Source organism: Salvelinus alpinus, chromosome 16 (assembly GCF_045679555.1).
Source record: "Salvelinus alpinus chromosome 16, SLU_Salpinus.1, whole genome shotgun sequence".
Taxonomy (NCBI): Eukaryota; Metazoa; Chordata; class Actinopteri; order Salmoniformes; family Salmonidae; genus Salvelinus; species Salvelinus alpinus.
The window spans coordinates 32,473,974-32,497,718 of record NC_092101.1 but is presented as its reverse complement, the minus strand read 5'-3'; the positions used below and the strand labels follow the sequence as shown (position 1 = coordinate 32,497,718).

General features: G+C 42.9%; 1 protein-coding gene across 1 annotated transcript in view; it reads left to right on the top strand.

Moving 5' to 3' along the window:
* The first annotated feature begins 408 nt into the window (after window positions 1-408).
* LOC139541385 (transforming growth factor beta receptor type 3-like) overlaps window positions 409-23,745 on the top strand; it is a 172,466-nt gene continuing 149,129 nt past the window's right edge. Inside the window, exons 1-2 of the mRNA XM_071345985.1 lie at window positions 409-675; window positions 9,987-10,210. Coding sequence (XP_071202086.1) covers window positions 10,147-10,210 — 64 coding nt within the window. The 5' untranslated portion in view covers window positions 409-675; window positions 9,987-10,146. The remainder of the gene's footprint in view (window positions 676-9,986; window positions 10,211-23,745) is intronic.

Here is a 23,745-nt window from a genome sequence, read left to right as displayed (position 1 = left end):
TGCAGTTGCCATACCACAGCTGTATAACTTTTTTGAGGATTTGAGGGCCCATGCCAAACCTTTTCAACTTCCTGAGGGGGAAGTCATTACAACTAATGACTTATTATGTGTTGAGTTTAAAAAATAAAACAACGACAACAACATTGGAAAAGGCTGCTTATAAAGAGAACCAAGCATTATCATTTTAATATTAATTATGAATCATTATTAAACCCAATAATAACAATACTATTTAATTAATTTAATAGTTCAATTAGCCTATATTGTGTTTGCCTAAAGTCATAATGTGCAATCTGTTTGAACATTAATTATACTTTCACTGGAATGACAGCAGCAACTGTCTGCTCTTCTCCAATGAAAACCAATCTGTTGACTGATGTAGCTGGCTAGTTTACTTCGCAGCCTCCTCCCACCACAAGACCAACCCTCAAAATGAAATGCCTGGTGAAAACGGAGATAGGTATTTAAAACGTTTAAGCAATAGTAGTGGACTCACTATTCATAAACTCGGCAAATTCTGTAACCTGACATCTAACGTTGTTTTCCAAGGACGCGGAGGACGCGGAGGGGTTTTTCCAGGAAAGGATACGTATCGCATCCATTCGAACCACTGCAAGGCAAGCAAGCTACAATTTACAACAAAGTTTACTTTGAGATTTCTGGATATTCTGCATGGTACGTCAGAGTTCTTCTTTAAGCGTTAAACGTTGTGAAACATGTTATACTAGCGTACAGAAAGAAAAGTTACATTAGGCCTACATAGTAATTGAAAATAATTTATGTGTTTATCATCTGCATGTTTAACTGAACATCTCTGGGATAAATAATTGCTGTGTCCCCGGCTCACAACCCCGCACTGCAAGGATGCAAAATAGGGCACAGAATATGAACATCCCTGCCGGCCAGCAGAATATGTCTGATATTCTGTGATAGGCTGTATTGTTGTGACCTCAAGTGACAGAACAAACAAAACGTGCATTCGCTTTGTTTTGACATGTTCCTCAAATGCACACACAATAGTTCTTCGGATAAACAGTGATGAACTTCAGCATTTTGTTTTCCCTCTTATCAACTTTAATGACGTCCTATGCTTTCCTGACTGAACAACTATCCCAAAAGCTATTTGCAATTGTAAGATTCTGACTATATTGAAGCTGTCAAGCTCTCAAAACCAAACACGCATGGCCAGTTGCATGGTCCTTGCGCACACCTACAGCTACCTATCACCCCTCAATTAGTGTCAGCATTGTTGCTTCTAATATGCAACTGGCTTATAACTGTTTACAACGAACTAAATCAATAAATATTCACATTGGATAATTGATTTCAATAATTTATTATAACATTGTAAATAGTGAACATAGTAATGCAGGCTTATGTATTAGGCTAAATTAGTATTAGGCTATTTATTTGTGCAACCTTTGATGTAGACAACATGATCAGAGGATCACTGGTGGGAAGGAACTTTAACATTACACAACTGACCTGCCATAACCAGATATCACACCTTAGTGCTGAACATCACTTTACTGTATGATTTTGTTTTGTATCCCTGCCTTAAACAACTTCCAAGTTGTGTTCCAGTGTGGCATCACTGATGTGAAAGCAAAGAATGATACCAAACTGTCTACAGCAATTTCTGAAAGGATGCAAATTTTTTACCATAATGATTTATACATTTGCAGTATGCACCTATCTTCCTTTAGTTTGAGTTCTCTGTCATTTTTGCAGATTTAGTTCTGCAATTCTGTAATTTTAGGAGCCGTTTTCAGAAAACTTTGATGCATCATAATACTGTTATTGACTTGGTAAAAGTAGATATAACTGTTTGCCTTGTTGTGATGAGAGAATAGCAGATTTATACAGTAGTATGTCTGATATGGGAAAAGTCATAATTAATGTAGTTATTAAACAGGAGCTGAAAATAAGCTTTAGATTACAGATCGAGCTCTGTGTCAGAAAGCTATTTGAATTGCTTTCTAAATACTTGGTTTAGGGATTTCCTAGGAGGATTGTTGTTGGGCAGCCTTGTAGGGCAAGGTAGGCATAGTCTGGGGCATGATAGGCTATGTTAAGCTTGATGGCAGCTGTAGTGTTGTGCACATTGTTAATAGCTATATATTTGATATCTGGTCTTGTGCCTGTGTTTAGTAGCCAAGGTAAGGGCTTGTACCTATTCCATGGTGTCAGAAGTAGGGAGATGGGTGAGAGACCTGTAACTCATACCTTAGGTGAGATGAATAAAACACACAAGGTGAGGCTGAGCCTGATATCAAAGCAAATCTAAGCATACCCTCAGTCTCTATATCAGTGAATAACTGAACTGACTCAGAGAGAAAGAAAAGCAGGACCAGGGAATATGCATGTTGATGCCTGTGTGTATGTACTCAGTTGTTCTGACTCACTCATATAGATCACACATACTGATGACGTTCAGTGTATGAGCAGAGAGTCTGGCTGTGTGTTTGAGGAGATTGTGTGTGCATATGGATTGATTTACTCAGGGGTTAGTGCACATATGGATTGATTTACTCAGGGGTTAGTGCACATACGGATTGATTTACTCAGGGGTTAGTGCACATATGGATTGATTTACTCAGGGGTTAGTGCACATATGGATTGATTTACTCAGGGGTTAGTGCACATATGGATTGATTTACTCAGGGGTTAGTGCACATATGGATTGATTTACTCAGGGGTTAGTGCACATATGGTTGGGGAGAGTGTGTAGCTGGTCATGTGGGGAGGGAAGATTTGTCTCTTCTGGACAGGCACATTGTTTATTATAAACTGTAGTTACTCTGCATCATCGGTGTCTTATGCAGTTGAGAAACATAACTTTGTTTAGACTGAACAAGCCAGCGTACACTCTTTTTAAAAATGTATTATTATTATTATTTCTTTATTATTATTTTACCCCTTTTTCTCCCCAATTTCGTGGTATCCAATTGGTAGTTACAGTCTTGTCCCATTGCTGCAACTCCCTTATTGACTCGGGAGAGCCGTGCGTCCTCCGAAACACAGCCCAGCCAAGCCGCACTACTTATTGACACAATGCCCACTTAACCCGGAAGCCAGCCGTGCCAATGTTTTGGAGGAAACACCGTACACCTGGCGACCGTGTCAGCGTGCACTGCACCCGGTCCGCCACACGAGTCGCTAGTGTGCAATGGGACAAGGACATCCCTGCCGGCCAAACCCTCCCCTAACCTGGACAACTCTGGACCAATTGTGCGCCACCACTTGGGTCACCCGGTCACGGCTGGCTGTGACAGAACCTGGACTCGAACCAGGATCTCTGGACCACTGTGTTACTCGGGAGGCCAGCCTGCACTCTTAGAAAAAATGGTTCCAAAAGTGTTCTTCAGCTGTCCCCATAGAATAACCCTTTTTGGTTCCATGTAGAACCCTCTGTGGAAAGGGTTTTACATAGAACCCAAAAGGGTTATACCTGGAACCAAAAAGTGTTCTTATAATTACAACCGCAGAACCGTTTTAGGTTCTAGATAGCACTTTTTTTTCTAAGAGTGTACTTCATTCAGTGAACTATTGAAATGAGAGCAGCCATATGAGTGTCATTTTAGGTTATGAAGCTTCTCAATGTCCTATTGCAGAAACAGAACTCATATTCTGGATGGGTAGTTGTCAAGATGGACTAATGAACTGAGATGAGGTGGTTGGAGACGCTCATTCAGACACATTAGCCGCATTTAATAGGTGATTTATGCTTGAGCCGGCGTAAGAGTGGCAGAGCATGCCAGTTACTGGTCTCTGGGTGGTTTGCGGCCAGCACTGGACATCCTTCATTAGACATCCTTTCCCTTTGTTAGATAGGAGGGACTTATATTAATAGCCCTTTTTAACACGGTTGATTAATAATTGTAATAATTTTGCATTAGATGTGACTAGGGGCCATATTTATCAAGTGTCTCAGTATAGGAGTGCTGATCTAGAATCAGTTTTGCTTTTTAGATCACAATGCACAAGTTTACATGGTTGGGGGACTAATCCTAGATCAGCACTCCTACTCCTAGATGCTTGCTACATATGGCCACAGTACTAAATTCATTCATCTCAGTTTATCTTAAGCCCTGAATGCTGATTGGCTGACAGCCGTGGTATACCAGACCGTATACCATGGGCATGACAAAACATTTATTTTTACTGCTCTAATACCGTTGGTAACCAGTTTATAATAGCAATAAGGCACCTCGGGGGTTTGTGGTATATGGCCAATATACCACGGCTAAGGGCTGTGTCCAGGCACTCTGCGATGCGTTGTGCCTAAGAACAGCCCTTAGCCGTGGTATATTGGCCATATACCACACCCCTCGTGCCTTATTGCTTAAGTAAACACTTCTGCCTGGTTTCCTGGATTCAGGATAAGGCTGCTGCGTTTTGGAAACCATGTGGCATTTACGGTCCCTCCTACGCTGCAATAGTGTAGAGTACCTCATAGCTACTTATTATGTTCAGTCTGGGGTCTGCAGTGTCTCTAATGGGTTTTCCAGACCAGCTTGGAGTGAAATGGAAGCTCTGCTTGGACGGACGGCTAGAGTTAAAAGAGAAGTCACATAAGGTGATCCTACTGTTGCGGCAACAAAAAGTCAGTCAGTTTCTTGCATCGGTTTGAATCAGGGGAGAACGACTGCCCCCTCATTGAAGTTGCGGTAGTTCAAGGCCGACCGTGGTACTGTAGGCATTGTTAGCAGAAAACAGGATCCCCCATTATAGTGAATTAAAAAATCTGTATATACACATGTCAGTATATACACACAAAAGTGCGTTATTTGTTTTTTGAAACCTAAACCTCAAAATAACTAATATGAGCTGGCAGGGTGAAACATGCCTTAAAATAAAGCCTGTTTTTTTGCGATAACTTCAAAACTACGGCAAGCAGTTGGGACGGCAAGCAGATGGTAATATTATGAGACTGGGCTCCACGGCGGATGCAATTAACTCGTTTTTATCAGAAAAAGCGTTTAAAAAAAGTTCATGTGTCCAGCCTACTGGTGGCATGTCTGGTGGGGTAAGTGTGTGTGTGTCAGTGCTTTGTGTAAGTTGACTATGAAAACAATGTGGAATTTCCAACACATTAATGTTTCTTATAAAAACAAGAAGCGATGCAGTCAGTCTTTCCTCATCTCCTAGCTAGCCTGCAACGTCACTTCCTGGAGTAGCTCAAACTGCGCATGTTGTCTCCACGAGATGCCATCTTAACTGACTTAATTTGGCTTCAATGCGCTATTGAGTCTTCACATAGCCTTAACCTTGTTCGGAACACCTCCAAAACAAAGGTAATGTGGTTTAGAAGAATGCCCCTCTCCCTACAGGTGTGATTACTACCTCTGAGGGTTTAGAGCTTGAGGTAGTCACATCATACAAGTACTTGGGAGTGTGGCTAGACGGTACACTGTCCTTCTCTCAGCACATATCAAAGCTGCAGGCTAAAGTTAAATCTAGACTTGGTTTCCTCTATTGTAATCGCTCCTCTTTCACCCCAGCTGCCAAACTAACCCTGATTCACATGACCATCCTACCCATGCTAGATTACGGAGACGTAATTTATAGATCAGCAGGTAAGGATGCTCTCGAGCGGCTAGATGTTCTTTACCATTCGGCCTTCAGATTTGCCACCAATGCTCCTTATAGGACACGTCACTACACTCTATACTCCCCTTTTACTATCTATCTCTGTATACTCATGGCAAGACCCACTGGTGGATGCTTATTTATAAAACCCTCTTAGGCCTCACTCCCCCCTATCTGAGATACTTACTGCAGCCCTCATCCTCCACATACAACACCAGATCTGCCAGTCCCCAAAGCACACACATCTCTGGGTCGCTCGTCTTTTCAGTTTGCTGAAGCTAGCAACTGGATCGAGCTGCAACAAACACTCAACTGGACATTTTTATCTCAATTTCTTAATTGAAAGACTCAATCATGGACACTCTTACTGACAGTTGTGGCTGCTTTGCGTGATGTATTGCTGTATCTACCTTCTTGCCCTTTGTGCTGTTGTCTGTGCCCAATAATGTTTGTACCATGTTTTGTGCTGCTACCATGTTGTGCTGCTACCATGTTGTGTTGTCATGTTGCTGCCATGCTATGTTGTTGTCTTAGGTCTCTCTTTATTTAGTGTTGTGTTGTCTCTCTTGTCGTGATGTGTTTTGTCCTAGATTTTTTAAATTTGATTTTAGATTTTTTTAAATCCCAGCCCCCGTCCCCGCAGGAGGCATTTTGCCTTTTGGTAGGCCGCCATTGTAAATAAGAATTTGTTCTTAACTGACTTGCCTTGTTAAATAAATAAAATAAACATAGGAATTCATGGTGTCACGTAATCGAAGGCTTTGTCCATTCATAATGTATACAGTCATTGGTTTGAATCTAGAGTCCAGACCCATGCAATAACCCTTAGACTCGTTGATTTGACTCTTTCATGATAGGCTAGGCCAGTTCTTTTTGTATCCTGGAAACAATTAGGCCTAATGAAAGTGCTTCTGAACCCACTGTGTCACAACCATCAATCTAAACTCCGGAAGGAAACAAAAACACTTCAGCACTTTCTCTCATTTCACTCTTCTTGCTCAAGACCACAACCGGTTTCCACTCTGTACTCTGTGTGGTCGCATCACAGTTTAGCTCTGGCCTGAACGCTCTGAATTATATCATGTCATCTAGCTTCCCTTTGATATGGAATTTGGCCTATAGTGGAGAATGGAGGGACAGAGTTTACCTCCACTTATGAAAGGGGAAGGGGGGCGTTGGGAAAGGTGCCAACAAATCAAAAAGAGATGGCACTAGCCCCACGAGCTGGAAGTGTAATATTTGTCGTGATCATCCAAAACGACTTTCCAGTCCACACAGCTGCCAGGGTCTGAAAGGGCCTTTGTTCCAGCAGCTGTTTGCACTGTGGAGCTCAGTGATGCACCTTAGCCCTCCTCAGTTCCCATCAGCCCTCGGCTCCCTCTGTCGATGCACCTTAGCCCTCCTCTGTCGATGCACCTTAGCCCTCCTCTGTCGATGCACCTTAGCCCTCCTCTGTCGATGCACCTTAGCCCTCCTCTGTCGATGCACCTTAGCCCTCCTCTGTCGATGCACCTTAGCTCTCCTTCCATCTCTCAGGCCTCTGTCCACTCCATGCTTCAGAGCACTGCAAAGCACCTTAGGTCGAGGATCCTACCGATTCTCGACTTCGGCGATGTCATTTACAAAATAGCCTCCAACACTCTACTCAGCAAACTGGATGCAGTCTATCACAGTGCCATCCGTTTTGTCACCAAAGCCCCATATACCACCCACCACTGCGACCTGTATGCTGTCGTCGGCTGGCCCTCGCTACATATTCGTTGCCAGACCCACTGGCTCCAGGTCGTCTATAAGTCTTTGCTAGGTAAAGCTTCGCTTTATCTCAGCTCACTGGTCACGATAACAACACCCACCCGTAGCACGTGCTCCAGCAGGTATATCTCACTGGTCATCCCCAAAGCCAACACCTCCTTTGGCCACCTTTCCTTACAGTTCTCTGCTGTCAATGGCTGGAACGAATTGCAAAAATCGCTGAAGTTGGAGACTTATATCTCCCTCACTAACTTTAAACATCAGCTAACTGAGCAGCTACCGGATCGCTGCAGCTGTACACAGCCCATCTGTAAATAGCCCATCCAATCTACCTACCTCATCCCCATATTGTTTTTATTTACTTTTTTGCTCTTTTGCACACCAGTATTTCTACTTGCACATCATCATCTGCACATCTATCACTCCAGTGTTAATTTCTTAAATTGTAATTACTTCACTACTATGGCCTATTTATTGCCTACCTCCTCACTCCATTTGCACACACTGTATATATACTTTTTTTCTATTGTGTTATTGACTGTACGTTTGTTTATTCCATGTGTTACTCTGTGTTGTTGTTTGTGTCGCACTGCTTTGCTTTATCTTGGCCAGGTCGCAGTTGTAAATGAGAACTTGTTCTCAACTGGCCTACCTGGTTAAATAATGGTGAAATAAAATAAATAAATAAAAGGTTTCCTTAGCCCTACTTTGGCCTCCGTCCATACATCTCTCCTCCCATGCATTTCTCCTCCCATGCATTCTCTCTGTTGCAGTGGAAAGGTTAAGAGGTGCGCAATAGGAAAAAGATAGAGATGCTCCTTCTGTACCATGACCTCATCTCTCACTCTGCTCATCACTGGACAGTCAGTCACACCAGATCACCAGCATGTCTTCTTACACCAGTCTTGTCATCAACTGGCGGCTGCCATGGTCCATGAGCGCTGATCATAGAGCAGCAATGCTGGCCACTGGCCCAAATATGATATTATTCTATAAGATAGATTCTGTAACTCATGTTGCTTTGAGGTGGGCTGGCAGGTACGTCTGAGGGGGAACATACATGAAAATTAACAAAATTCTGATGTTGACAGTCACATCATGTCATCTCCTGATAGGCCATACATTTGGGTTCCTGAGCGGCGCAGCGGTCTAAGGCACTGCATCTCAGTGTAAGAGTTGTCAATATCATACCTGCTTCAAATCCAGGCTGTATCATATCTGGCTTTGATTGGGAGTCCAATAGGGTGGTGCACAATTAGCCCAGCATCGTCAATAGTGCACATAGAACAGACCTACCGCTTCTTAGGCTTGCTTTCAATAAGAATGACACATCTATAATTTACATTTCTATGTGAATTTGGTCGGGTCACTCAAAAAGTTACATATTGCAGCTTTAAAACTAAAAAGTAAAATCTGGCCATCATCTGATGGAAAAAACAAACAGTTTCACCAAAATATAACTGAATAACAACAAAGCCTGTCACCATGTTCAAAAATGTCCCGGATAAATGCCATTCAAAGCATATTTTTCATCTCTCCTGGTACCCTAGTGTATGTGCCGTAGCCAACTTTTATTTTGTTGTCAAGCCATGCACATCTTTGGCATGCCAACAAACAGACACAGAGAGCAGTTGGCTAAAGCTCAAACAGAATTGACCACCAGGCAAATTCTAATGCCTTTTTTAAAAGAGTAATTTGACGTGGGTTGTTGCGTTGTTATAACCTTTTTTGACAAATCAAAGCGTTGAGTTGTAAAAGGTTGAAAAATAACTAAAATATATAAACATTTAATTAAACATAATGGTAAAAATAAAATAAAAGTTTTAAATTAATGATATTATGTTTTATCAGTACATTATATGATCCATTGTTAGATTCCATTCATTGATTTTGGAGTAATTACTTTTATTATGTTAAGATGAGGAAGCAATGGGAATGGAATGAATTAACACCATAAGGGTTTTATGGTGCTATTCCCTGTTTTGGAGGTTGGCTAACAGGGTGTGGTCTATAGCCTGGTCAAGTTAAAAAGTTCAGCTATGGTCATGCTGATTAACAGCAAAATCGACCCCACTCGCACTAAGCAGCTTAACCAGAACCCTGCTGGAGGATCCAGTCTTTCCCAACGATCTCAATTAAACTGGGTGAATTACTCCACCCACCCCATAACATGTTTAGAAAACAGTGTTTTCACACCCACTGGCCACCCAGCCATACCTCAACCCTCAGATACCCCTCTTTGACTGACCGTGCGTGGGCTGTGGTGGGGTAGGTGGGTGGCCGGTATGGGTACCAAGAACAAGGATCCTAAAAACTCACATGATGTCTAATTAGCCCTATGAGATTAATCCTCTTGGTCTCTGAGGCGCTGTCTCCCCTCTCTCCTGTCTCTTCTCATCAGTTCCACAGGGAACTAGATCCTAATGCCCCTTCTGGTACTTACCACTGTTGCGTCCCAAATGACACCCTATATAGTGTACTACTTTTGATCAGGGCCCATAGGGCTAAGGTCAAACATAGTGCACTATGCAGGGAATAGGGTGCCATTTGGGACTTACACTCTGTCTTACTCTTTGGCCATGCTAAACGGTTTGCCACCATGTTTCTCTGTCTCACTCTCTCTCTACTCCTGTTCTTTGCAGCAGGAGCTCCTGTGAGGTTTCTCTCCACTGACTGACTGTGTGGTGGAAGAAGGGTTGTCCTTGTAAAGAACCAGGAGGAAGGAAGGCCGTCCAGTGGATACATCCTGTCCTCTTCTGGATAAGCTGTAGGCCAGTTCTACTACAGTATAACTGCAGCATTATGATGCCAGACAGACCCATTTTACCCCTGTTTCTCCTGGCGTTCTGCTGCTCAGCACTTGCAGGTAAGTCATATTTGGCTGCTTATATATCTGTAGACATAGGGATTTTTGAATGATATATTATTATAGGCTATATTTTTTAATACAAAGAATAAAGGCTTTTGGTAATAGAGTAGCAAAACATGGAAATGGAAACTGTATATTTAGTGCTAGATGTTTTCTATGTGAGTAGAGTGAGTAGTCAATGTATGCTCTTATACATATATTGAGTCTTCACTGTGGAAGGCAGCCAAGCAGTGGAATCACTCTTTGGAACTGGAAGCACACTTTGCACTCCGGGCCTTGTCAGTGCGAGCCTGGTGTTGCCTGTTTTTTCAGGCAATCACAAATCGCCCCACACTCTAGGAATTTCCCTTGTTTCTCCCAGCAGGCAGACCTCCCCAGAGCAGAGATTGGTTGTTGGAGCTCTGAGACAGAGGCAGGTTTGTGGCAGGGTTGAGGCAGGGTTGAGGCAGGGTTGAGGCAGGGTTGAAACAGGGCTGAGGCAGGGTTGAAACAGGGCTGAGGCAGGGCTGAGGCAGGTCTAGAAGGCCTCCATAATGCCTCCACACGTATCTGCCAGATTGATTGGAATGAGATTCAGGCGAAGCCAAAAGCACTGTGATTTACAGCTACTTGGTAAGGCAGACTGCAGAGATAGGAGAGAAGAAAACAACAACACGCAAACACTGAAAACTGTGATTATGTGGCAGGCTTTCAGATGTTGAAGACTCAGTCTGCTTCTCAACATTGGGTACCACTTTAAATAAACTTCATAACCCCTAAACGGTTAGCCACCATGTTTCTCTGTCTCACTCTCTCTCTCTACTCCTGTTCTTTGCAGCAGGAGCTCCTGTGAGGTTTCTCTCCACTGACTGCTAAAGTCACTCCACTGACTTCAGAAGTCATTCATAAGCAAATGGATGTAGTTCCCTTTTATATCACCCTTTATGGAGCATGATAATGATAAATGATTTGCGATGCATTTTTTTAAACCGTTATTTAACTAGCAAGTCAGTTAAGAACAAAGTCTTATTTTCAATGACGGCCTAGGACCAGTGGGTTAACTGCCTTGTTCAGGGGCAGAACAACAGATTTTTATCAGCTTGGGGATTCGATCTTGCAACCTTTCGGTTACTAGTCCAATGCTCTAACCCCTAGGCTACCTGCCACCACATTTACAGTGCATTCGGAAAGTATTCAGACCCCATGACTTTTCCCACAATTTTTTACATTACAGCCTTATTCTAAAATGGATTAAATTGTTTTCCCCCCTCATCAATCTGCATACAATACACCATAATGACAATGCAAGAACAGGTTTTTAGAATTTTGAGCAAATCTATTACAAATAAAAAAACTATTCAGCCCCTTTACTCAGTCATTTTTAAAATGTGTATATTTTTTATGTTTTTATTTTAATTTTTAGTTCAAATTTTTTTATATTTAAAAAAATAATAATGTATTACTTTTTTTTAACCCCTCTTCGGAGGACTAATATCATAGTTTTTTTACAGCTTTTTTGCTACATATTTTTGCTACATACATTTGACCTATACATTTGACATATACATTTAACATTTAAACTCTGAAAAAAAGAAACTATTCTTTTTCAGGACCCTGTCTTTCAAAGATAATTCGAAAAAATCCAAATAATTTCACAGCTCTTCATTGTAAAGGGTTTAAACACTGTTTCCCATGCTTGTTCAATGAACCATAAACAATTAATGAACATGCACTTGTGGAAGGGTCGTTAAGACACTAACAGCTTACAGACGGTAGGCAATTAAGGTCACAGTTATGACAACTTAGGACACTAAAGAGGCCTTTCTACTGACTCTGAAAAACACAAAAATTAAGATGCCCAGGGTCCCTGCTCATCTGCGTGAACGTGCCATAGGCATGCTGCAAGGAGGCATGAGGACTGCAGATGTGGCCAGGGAAATAAATTGCAATGTCCGTACTGTAAGACGCCTAAGACAGCTACAGGGGGACAGGACGGCCATCTGATCGTCCTCACAGTGGCAGACCACATGTAACAACACCCGCACAGGATCGGTACATCCGAACATCACACCTGCAGGACAGGTACAGGATGGCAACAACAACTGCTCGAGTTACACCAGGAACGTACAATCCCTCCATCAGTGCTCAGACTGTCCGCAATAGGCTGAGAGAGGCTGGACTGAGGGCTTGAAGGCCTGTTGTAAGGCAGTTCCTCACCAGACCTCACCGTCAACAACGTCGCCAATGGGCACAAACCCACCGTCGCTGGACCAGACAGAACTGGCAAAAAGTGCTCTTCACTGAGTTGCGGTTTTGTCTCACCAAGGGTGATGGTCGGATTCATGTTTATCGTCTAAGGAATGAGCGTTACACCGAGGCCTGTACTCTGGAACGGGATCGATTTGGAGATGGATGGTCCGCCATGGTCTGGGGCGGTGTAACACAGCATCATCGGACTGAGCTTGTTGTCATTGCAGGTAATCTCAATGCTGTGCGTTACAGGGAAGACATCCTCCTCCCCCGGCTCATCCTGACATGACCCCCCAGCATGACAATGCCACCAGCCATACTGCTCATTCTGTGCGTGATTTCCTGCAAGACAGGAATGTCAGTGTTCTGCCATGGCCAGCGAAGAGCCCGGATCTCAATCCCATTGAGCACGTCTGGGACCTGTTGGATTGGAGGGTGAGAGCTAGGGCCATTCCCCCCAGAAATGTCTGGGAACTTGAAGGTGCCTTGGTGGAAGAGTAGGGTAACATCTCACAGAAAGAACTGGCAAATCTGGTGCAGTCCATGAGGAGGAGATGCACTGCAGTACTTAATGCAGCTGGTGGCCACACCAGATACTGACTGTTACTTTTAATTTTGACCCCCCCCCCCCCTTTGTTCAGGGACACATTATTCCATTTCTGTTAGTCACATGTCTGTGGAACTTGTTCAGTTCATGTCTCAGATGTTGAATCTTGTTATGTTCATACAAATATTTACACATGTTAAGATTTCTGAAAATAAACGCAGTTGACAGTGAGAGGACGATTTTTTGTTGTTGCTGAGTTTATATTTGACATACATGATACTTTTATATATAACAACAATACATGACCAAACAAACTCTTTAATCCCAACCCTCAGCCACTTTCCTTGTTTGGTTTCCATGTGCCATATATTTTTCAATTGTGCTGTGATGTTTTACAAAATGTTTGAATCTTTCTAATCGTATATTATCCACAGATAATGAGCTAAAGATGAAAACCTTTCCTTCGAGTATTATTATATTACTTATTGATTGGTTATGGCAGCGATTACAGCCTCGAGTCTTCTTGGGTTTGACGCTACAAGCTTGGCACACCTGTATTTGGGGAGTTTCTCCCATTCTTCTCTGCAGATCTTCTCAAGCCCTGTCAGGTTGGATGGGGAGCGTTGCTGCACAGCTATTTTCAGGTTTCTCCAGAGATGTTCAATCGGGTTCAAGTCCGGGCTTTGGTTTGGGCCACTCAAGGACATTCAGAGACTTGTCCCAAAGCCACTCATGCTTTGTCTTGGCTGTTTGCTTAGGGTTGCTGTCCTGTTGAAATGTGAACCTTCGCCGGAGTCTGAGGTCCTGAGCAGGTTTTCATCAAGGATCTCTCTGTACTTTGCTCTCTGTACTTTGCTCCGTTCATAATTCCCTCGATCCTGACTAGTCTCCCAGCCCCTGCCTCTGAAAAACATCCCCACAGCATGATGCTGCCACCATGCTTCACCGTAGGGATGGTACCAGGTTTCCTCCATACGTGACGCTTGGCATTCAGGCCATAGAGTTCAATCTTGGTTTCATCAGACCAGAGAATCTTGTGTTTCATGGTCTGAGAGTCTTTAGGTGATTTTATAGCAAACTCCAAGCGGCCTGTCATGTGCCTTTTACTGAGGTGTGGCTTCCGTCTGGTCACTTTACCATAAAGGCCTGATTGGTGGAGTGCTGTAGAGATGTGAGAAGGACAACCATCTCCACAGAGGTACTCTAGAGCTCTGTCACCTGACCAAGACACAACCGCCCCCCCCCCCATTGCTCAGTTTGGCCAGGTCTTTTTTTAAATGTTATTAGTATTATTTTTTTTACCTTTGTTTAACTAGGCAAGTCAGTTAAGAACAAATTATTATTTACAATGACGGAAGAGTCTTGGAGGTTCCAAACTTCTTCCATTTAAGAATGATAGAGGCCATTGTGTTCTTGGGGAACTTCAATACTGCAGAAATGTTCTGGTACCCTTCCCCAGATCTGTGCCTCGACACAATCCTGTCTCAGAGCTCTACGGACATTTCCTTCGACTTAATGGCTTGGTTTTTGCTCTGACATGCTCTGTCAACTGTGGGACCTTATATACACAGGTGTGTGCCTTTCCAAATCATATCCAATCAATTGAATTTACCACAGGTGGACTCCAATGAAGTTGTAAAAACATCTCAAGGATGATCAATGAAAACAGGATGCATCTGAGCTCAATTTCGAGTCTCATAGCAAAGGGTGTGAATTGTTATGTAAATAAGGTATTTCTGTTTTTAATTGTAATACATTTCTAAAAACATGTTTTCACTTTGTCATTATGGGGTATTGTGTGCAGATTGATGAGAAATTTATTTTTATTTAATCAATTTTAGAATAAGGCTGTATCGTAACAAAATGTGGAAAAGGTCAAGGGGTCTGAATTCTTTCCGAAGTCACTGTATGTAGTGTTTATCTAGACCTTTGAATCCTGTAAATCAGGGATCATCAACTACAGTAGATTCAGCCGTGGGTCAATTTTTTATACTCTATATATACTGTATATTTATATACACTACATTTTATTTAACCTTTATTTAACTAGGCAAGTCAGTTAGGAACAAATTCTTATTTACAATGACGGCCTACATGACCAAAAGTATGTGGACACCTGCTTGTCGAACATCTCATTCCAAAATCATGGGCATTAATATGGAGTTGGTCCCACCTTTGCTGCTATAACAGCCTCCACTCTTCTGGGAAGGCTTTCCACTAGATGTTGTAACATTGCTGCGGGGACTTGCTTCCATTCAGCCACAAGAGCATATGTGAGATCGGGCACTGATTTTGGGCAGTTAGGCTGGCCCGCAGTCAGCATTCCAATTCATCCCAAAGGTGTTCGATGGGGTTGAGGTTAGGGATTGCGCATGGTAATCTTAGGCTTTTGTGCGGCTGCTTGGCCATGGAAACCCATTTCGTGAAGCTCCCGACGAACAGTTATTGTGCTGAAGTTGCTTCCAGAGGCAGTTTGGAACTCGGTAATGAGTGTTGCAACCGAGGACAGACTATGTTCACGCTACGTGGTTCAGCATTCGGCGGCCCCACTCTATGAGCTTGTGTGGCCTATCACTTCGCGGCTGAGCTGTTGTTCCTCCTAGACGTTTCCACTTCATAATAACAACACTTAAAGTTGACCGGGGCATCTCTAGCAGGGCAGACATTTGACAAACTGACTTGTTGGAAAGTGGCATCCTATGACGGTGCCACGTTGAACATCTCTGAGCTCTTCAGTAAGGCCATTCTACTGTCATCGTTTGTCTATGGAGATTGCATGGCTTTGTGCTCGATTTTATACACCTGTCAGCAACGGGTGTGGCTAAAATAGCCAAATCCACTAATTTGAAGGAGTGTTCACATGCTTTAGGATATATAGAATATATACTGTATTTTTTTGCTCAGAAAACTTGGGGGGCCAAATAAATCCACCCGTGGACCAAATTCCGAAGTTGGGGAACCCTGCTGTAAATGACTTAATCCCGAAGTGTGACCCAACATAGAAAATATTCTTCTTTCAATATTATTTCATTGTGAGTGCCTGAAGTGGAACGTTTTGATAATGATCATCTTTACCACCTCAGCTTTGGCTGCAGTCTTTGCACTATTCTTTGTAGGCAGTTACCACTCTCTCTAGAGACTTGATGTTGACTATACTACAAATAGCAGTCCAGGCTACAGCAGTCCAGGCTGGATCTGCTGTGAGTGGAGGAAATGCTATCTCTCCTATGTTGACACAAGGAACTCACGCATTATATTTTCCAATTCTTCCACATGCACTCTGCTGTCAGCATTGCTGCATGTCCCAATACACCTCCACCTCTCCGCATACACACACAAACACCTGCCAAATTGACTTAGTGTTTAAACATACCACACTATCTAATAGATGACCAGCACATTGTATATAGTAAGTCTTAGATTATGTCTTCATCGTCATAAGGTGTAGTGTTTCCTAGTTACATGAGTAATATTTGTGAAGTCGTGTAAGTGTGAATATCCTACTGATGAAAGATGTTACTCAGTAATTCGACCAATTAAGTGGTGTTAAGATGTGACAAGCCTTGTGCTGAAGTGTGTGCCAAAAAAACTTGAAGGTGACTCTGAAAGATCACTGAAAAGACTATGAAACAAATAGAGATTCAAAGATAACATATGACATTACAAAAGAGGTAAATAAGAGGAGAACGGGAACTTTGCATCTTTGTTTTTGTTACACCTTCCAGCTTCTCTCAGTCCTTCTGAAGTCTCATCAAATACGGCCAGCGATCTCGCTCCCTCTCTTTCAGTCAAGCTACGGTGTCTGAGTAAACAGTCACATCTGCCCTGTAAACTTGTAAGGAGGGCTCTTAGTTATGTAATGTTTAAATTGGTCAGTGATAAATCTTCTCTCATTGTAATGCAATCCAGGATACAAGCCATAATTCTCTCTGAAGTTTTACTCAAAGTTCCTTGATGGCTCTCTTCCCATCTCTCTGTATGCTCCGTCCTTCTCTGCTGCCTCTCTCTTTCTCTTTCTGTTTCTGCTTCTCTCTCTGTCTGCTGCCTCTCTCTCTGTTTCTATCCCTCTCTCTCTTATTCTCTCTCCCTTTTCCCTGGGACTGTTTATACTTTTTGTGCATTTACCCTGCTACCTTTTCTTTTCACGCGTGCCTCTCCTCACCTTGACAAAACTCTTTATTTTCTGAAGGATATATTATGAACTGGTTGTGACAACCTCAGGTTTCACTGTGAAATAAATGTGAAGCCGGATATTAATTTGATGCACTTGCCAAAAACAGCTCAGGCAGGATGCTTGTTATACTGCAGGCACAATGCACGGCTCGTGGCTCCTCGAGCCGTTCACATGTTATTATCTCATAGGCGGCCCTTTCTGATGAGTGACACATAGCCGAGAGAAGGGGGTAGTCTCTGAGTTTCAATTGGAAGGCATGGTGATACTGTATGTACATGTAGGGACTTTAAATGATGACAGACACATAGATGGGCCTGAGAATTCACTCATATCAAGTTTTAACAGCTATAAAAGACAACGGTAACGTGACAAACTAAGTCAGTCACCCTGGTCTGAGTCATCATTTACTGAATTCCATGACTCCAAAGCCTGATTCACACTGCAGGCCTTAATGCTCAAACCAGTTTTTTTTTTCAAATCCGTTTTGGAATACTGACTGTCCAAAGAGAAAGTTACAAATGACCAAATGGCTACTCTAGTTGTCATAGTATCAACGGGTGTGTGCTCAGTGGTGTAGGCTGATTGGTGGTGGTGCTCGTGCTTCCTATCACTCAGAAGTTATGTAGCAAGCTAAGGTGGCAACAATGCCTGCCATGGATGTTTCCCAGTTGCTTTGCATCTTCAAAATCCTAGTGTAAGAAGACTTTTAAAGCCTCAAAGGATAGGATGATCCATTTTTCGAAACAAGTCCATTTTGGCTAGCCACAGCATTCAACTAACTAGCTAGGCAGCTGTTTAGCTTTCTAGCACATTCACTCATTTCTTTATAAGCAATTAACAAGATAGTTAGCTACCACATGTTCTTGTCAAACTGTAAAGATAGTAGCTAGCAAGCAACAAGCCAAATAACAGTCTCAAAACCACTTGAGGGAAAATATATCAGTTTTACTGTCGCATGGCCAGGAATCAGATATGTATCTGGTTTCAAGCAACTAACGAAGGTGGTTTGAGATGTGGCTTGAAATATCCAATTCTATGTGCTTTTTGACTGTTCAGACTGCATAAAAAAGATCAGATTTAAATCAGACATGCAAAAGAATAGGATTTGAGTCACTTCAAACTGCCAATGTAAACAAGGCTCGAGTGCAATAAATATGGTATTAATCTTCATAGTCCTATAACCTTCACTTTGATACCAATCTACCGCTTTCATTTAATGTGCTCACAGTGTACCACATTTTAATATATAACTGTCTTAGCTCTTTTATTTTATTTCCAGCTCCATGCTTGGCTATCAGATACACACCTCAGGGAAGCAGTTTTAGCTCTTTTCCCCATAGTTGAACAAAGGATGGCCTGTAAATCACCATCTACTGTATATCCACAATGCTGCTGTTAAGGCCTGCAGCATGACGAGGGGACTGCCAAAATGGATTGTGCAACCCGCTGTAAACTGAGGGGAGAATGGGGGAGGAGGGGGAAGAGGAGTCCAGTCCAAATCAACACACTCCGCGCACACACACACGCACACGCGCACACACGCGCACACACGCACGCACGCACACACTTCACACACACACACTGAACAAAACCGAAGAGAGAGAGGTCCCTCCCAGCATGTTAAACCAGATGTTGGAGTGTGATTCATGCTAACAGTCGGAGCAGCCAGTCAGAGCGGTACAGAGACTATGACTATATAGTGCACTGCTTTTGACCATAGGGTTAAAAGTAATGCACTATGTAAGGAATAGCATGCCATTTGGGATGCACATATGACTGTGTGTGTTGCTGTAGGCTAGAGAGTGGTAGGGATGTTTACATAGCAATGGGAGCCCTGCTTGCCTTCAGCATCTCTACTTACAGACCTGTGCCCGTCCCCGCGGTTAAGCCTTTATCTCAACAACACTGCCAATAAGGGAGGGAGGAGGGAAAGACATAGGCTTTCTCTCAGCTTGAGAAAATTATTTTGTAATGAAGTGTAGATTTATTATTGATATTAGTGATGAACATCAGTGGATGTACACTGAGTCTACAAAACATTAAGAACACCTGCTCTTTTAATTATATAGACTGACCAGGTGAAAGCAATCATCCCTTATTGATTACTTACAAGCCCTTAACCAACAATGCAGTTTTAAGAAAAATAAGTGTTATAAGTAAAAAATAAAAGGAACAAATAACAAATAATTAATGAGCAGCAGTAAAATAACAGTAGTGTGGCTATATACAGGGGGTACTGGTACAGAGTCAATGTGCAGGGGCACAGTTTAGTCGAGGTAATTGAGGTAATATGTAAATGTAGGTAGGGTTAAAGTGACTATGCATAGATAATAAACAATGAGTAGCAGCAGCGTGAAAGAGGGGGGGACAATGCAAATAGTCTGGGTAGCCATTTGATTATGTCACGCCCTGACCTTAGAGAGCCTTTTTATGTCTCTATTTGGTTTGGTCAGGGTGTGATTTGGGGTGGGCATTCTATGTTTTTGTTTTCTATGATTTTGTATTTCTATGTTTTGGCCGGGTATAGTTCTCAATCAGGGACAGCTATCTATCGTTGTCTCTGATTGGGAACCATACTTAGGTAGCCCTTTTCCCTCCTTTCAGTGTGGGACTATAGCCCTTAAGCTTCACGGTCGTTTTTGTATTGTTTATTGTTTCGTCAGCGTCATTCTAATAAAAATGAATATGTACGCTCACCACGCTGCGCTTTGGTCCAGTTCTTTCGACGGCCGTGACAGGTTAGCTGTTCAGGAGTCTTATAGCTTGGGGGTGGAAGCTGTTAAGAAGCCTTTTGGACCTAGACTTGGCACTCCGGTACCGTAGCAGAGAGAACAGTGTATGACTAGGGTGGCTGGAGTCTTTGACCATTTTTAGGGCCTGACACCGCCTGGTATAGAGGTCCTGGAACAGTAAAGGAGTTATGTGCAGTGTGACTTCACTGAAGAAAGAGAAAGGAACAAATATTACTAGAGTTTAACTCTCTCTTGTCCTGGTATTGGAAGAAGGTAGACAGAGTAGTAGGGCATGTCTCTGTTTTTTGCCTCTTTCATGGTAGGTTGCCAGAACTAGGCACTCTTCTTCTTACTAACGAGTGGGTTTGAGTTGAGTCCTTTATTCACTGCAGGTTTAGCTAAAAGCCCTGATCTCTGTCCCCACATGTTTTCAGGAAGGAATATGAGTTACTTGATATCCTCTTATTTTGAAGTACATTATCAGGTTCATTATCATCACCACCACACATGACGTGTCACTTTCTTTCTCTGCAGTTAACAATCTATAAGCTTCCCTTCCTCTCCCTCCCTCATCTTAAGTAGGAGCTGGGCTGTGAGTGAGTTAGCTAGCTGAAGGCTTCCAGGTGGTGTCTCTCATCTCACCGCCCTACTCTCCCCAGTCTGGGACCCACCTTTCCCCCCTCAATTCGCCTCAGATAAGTTGTGCTGACAGGCCACGTGGGCTAAGCCCCACCGTCGGAAAGTTTTTTTTGGAAAATATCAGCAAAGTATTCTTCCAAAGTAACAGGCCCTCCTCAGTACGAACACTAAATTACAGATATCATTTGCCTTAGATCACACGCACAGTCACATATTGATATTTTCACACTTGTTTTTTCACCTTGGGTCTCAGCTCTGGAAGTTGGGACTTGGCTAACGAAGGGAGAGAGAGTACTGTTGTTGGTTGTGGTTTGCGTCATTGCTGCTGTGTAGAGGATTAAGGGACTCATCACATTTACCACAAGGGTTTCCCCTCCACAATGTGATGCACTGTTATGTGTGAGTTGGAAGGTGCTTTTCTTTTGTGTACGTGGGAGAAACACTCTTGTGTTAAAACACATGCGTACTAAACTTTTTATTAATTTCATGTCATGGTATCTTCCATTTAGTTGACAAAATTACCTGTTGTCCACACTGTTTGATGAACTATTACAACAATTTAAATATACTATATTTCAATTGTTCTACTGTATAAATAACAATACATTTCTTGAGCTGGTGGGCGAGCTCTGCTTAGTGGCAGTTAGTCAGATGTGTAGTTCCTCTCTCATGGGGTTCTAGTGGAGGCTGATCTGAAGTCTTCCTTAAACAGAGGACTTTATTCACCAGCAGCATATTTGATCCCCTTTGTACTCGGTCTCTTTATTAACTAGCCAGCGTCTTGTCGAAGGCCAGGGGCCCTCCCCTCACAGGGTCATTTGCGTGTGTTAATACGTGTGGGGGCAAAGCGGCAAGACATTTGACGTTATGTCATTCTTCTCGGCGCACGAGACGAGGAGGTCCACTGGAATGTGGTCTCCTCATTTGGGTCTATGTGAAAGTAGCTGTGTGTGTGTGTGTACAGTATATATGTGTTTGTGTGTGTAAAAGTAGTTGCCCTCTCTAGTTGCCTCTCAGGCGCCATTAAAATGTAAAGACCTGCCTTTGTTCTCTATTCATACTGGCCTCGCCGGCAACCAGCTGCTTCTCCTAACCCATCAGTCATAATGATGTACATGTATATAACATAATAACAAGGCGGCTTGCGCCACAGGGTGATTGATACATTACATGGGGACACCAGCTCGTCGAACTACTCATTCCAAAATCATGGGCATTAATATGGAGTTGGTCCCCCCTTTGCTGCTATAACAGCCTCCACTCTTCTGGGAAGGCTTTCCACTAGATGTTGCAACATTGCTGCGGTGACTTGCTTCCATTCAGCCACGAGTGTTAGTCAGGTCATGCACTGATGTTGGGAGATTAGACCTGGCTCACAGTCGGTGTTCCAATTCATCCCAAAGGTGTTTGATGGGGTTGAGGTCAGGGCTCTGGGCAGGCCAGTCAAGTTCTTCCACACCGATCTCGAAAAAACATATCTGTATGGACCTCACTTTGTGCGCTGGGGCATTGTCATGCTGAAACAGGAAACGGCCTTCCCCAAACTGTTGCCACAAAGTAGCGTTAAGATTTCCATTCACTGGACCTAAGGGGCCTAGCTACACCATAACAAAACAGCCCCACACCATTATTCCTCATCCACCAAACTTTACAGTTGGCACTAAGCATTGGGGCAGGTAGTGTTTGGCAGTCGCCAAACTCAGATTCATCTGTCTGGCTGCCAAATAGTGAAAGTGTTTCCATTGTTCCAGAGTCCAATGGCGGCGAGTTTTACACCACTCTAGTAGACGCTTGGCAGTGCGCATGGTGATCTTAGGCTTGTGTCTGCTCGGCCATGGAAACCCATTTCATGAAGCTCCCGCCAAACAGTTCTTGTGCTAAAGTTGCTTCCAGAGGCAGTTTGGAACTAGTTAGTGAGTGTTGCAATCGAGGACAGATGATTTTTACGCACTACGCGCTTCAGCACTCAGTGGTCCTGTTCTGTGAGCTTGTGTGGCCTATCACTTCGCGGCTGAGCCGTTGTTGCTTATAGACGTTTCCACTTCACAATAACAGCACTTACAGTTGACCGGGACAGCTCTAGCAGGGTTGACGTTTTCCGAACTGACTTGTTGGAAAGGTGGCATCCTATGACGGTGCCATGTTGAAAGTCACTGAGCTCTTGAGTACGGGCCATTCTACTGCCAATGTTTGTCAACGATTGCATGGCTGTGTGCTCGATTTCCTACACCTGTCAGCAACGGGTGTGGCTGAAATAGCCGAATTCACTAATTTGAAAGGGTGTCCACATACTTTTGTATATATAGTGTTTGTTTTGGAGATAATCCCTCAAAACTGTCCTGCTATTGCCATGGCATCCAGAGAACATACAGTATAGTAATCCTATATATTTTAAGTCTTTATTCCTCTTTGCTCCCGTGGAACATAAATCCACCTTTTCATGTTGTAGTGACCCCAAATATTATTCTGTTGACTTCACTTTTTTCAGGCTATATCTCCATTGGAAGATTACAGTTGGTTTCATTATTTTCTGTAGAACCATGACCTAGATATTTATGTGCTGTGGCTGGATCAATAGTGGTATATGAGTCAGTATATTTAAGCCGTAAAGCTGTATAGGGGCTGCCCTCTGTTTACCCTGATACTCAATCCCTTCCTGCTGTTCATGGTAAAGAACAAACAAGCAGGGGTATGTTTATTCAGTAGATATCCCACACCACATTTATTTATTGTGTGTACATGTCTGTCAGGGTTTCCGTTAGGAAAATGTGGCGCCGGACATTTAACCGGCAGCATTTTTAATTTCCCGGACATTTGAGCACAGTGATATATAGTACGGGTGTGGCTGAAATAGCCGATTTCACTAATTTGAAAGGGTGTCCACATAATTTTGTATATATAGTGTTTGTTTTGGAGATAATCCCTAAAAACTGTCCTGCTATCGCCATGGCATCCAGAGAACATACAATATAGTAATCCTATATATTTTAAGTCATTTTCTTCTGATATACGGCCCAAAATGCACTAATAAACAGCTAGCTTCAGTAGTTATGTCATTAAAAGTGTATTCCTGTCCCCAGCGTCTACAACCTCTAGCTGCTGATGTAACCTTCACAGGATCTGTATAGGACTTAGAGTCTCAAGAAGTGTTCTTTAATACTTCAAGTGAGGTGGGAGGAAACTTCACATTGGTGGTTTAACTAGACTGGCT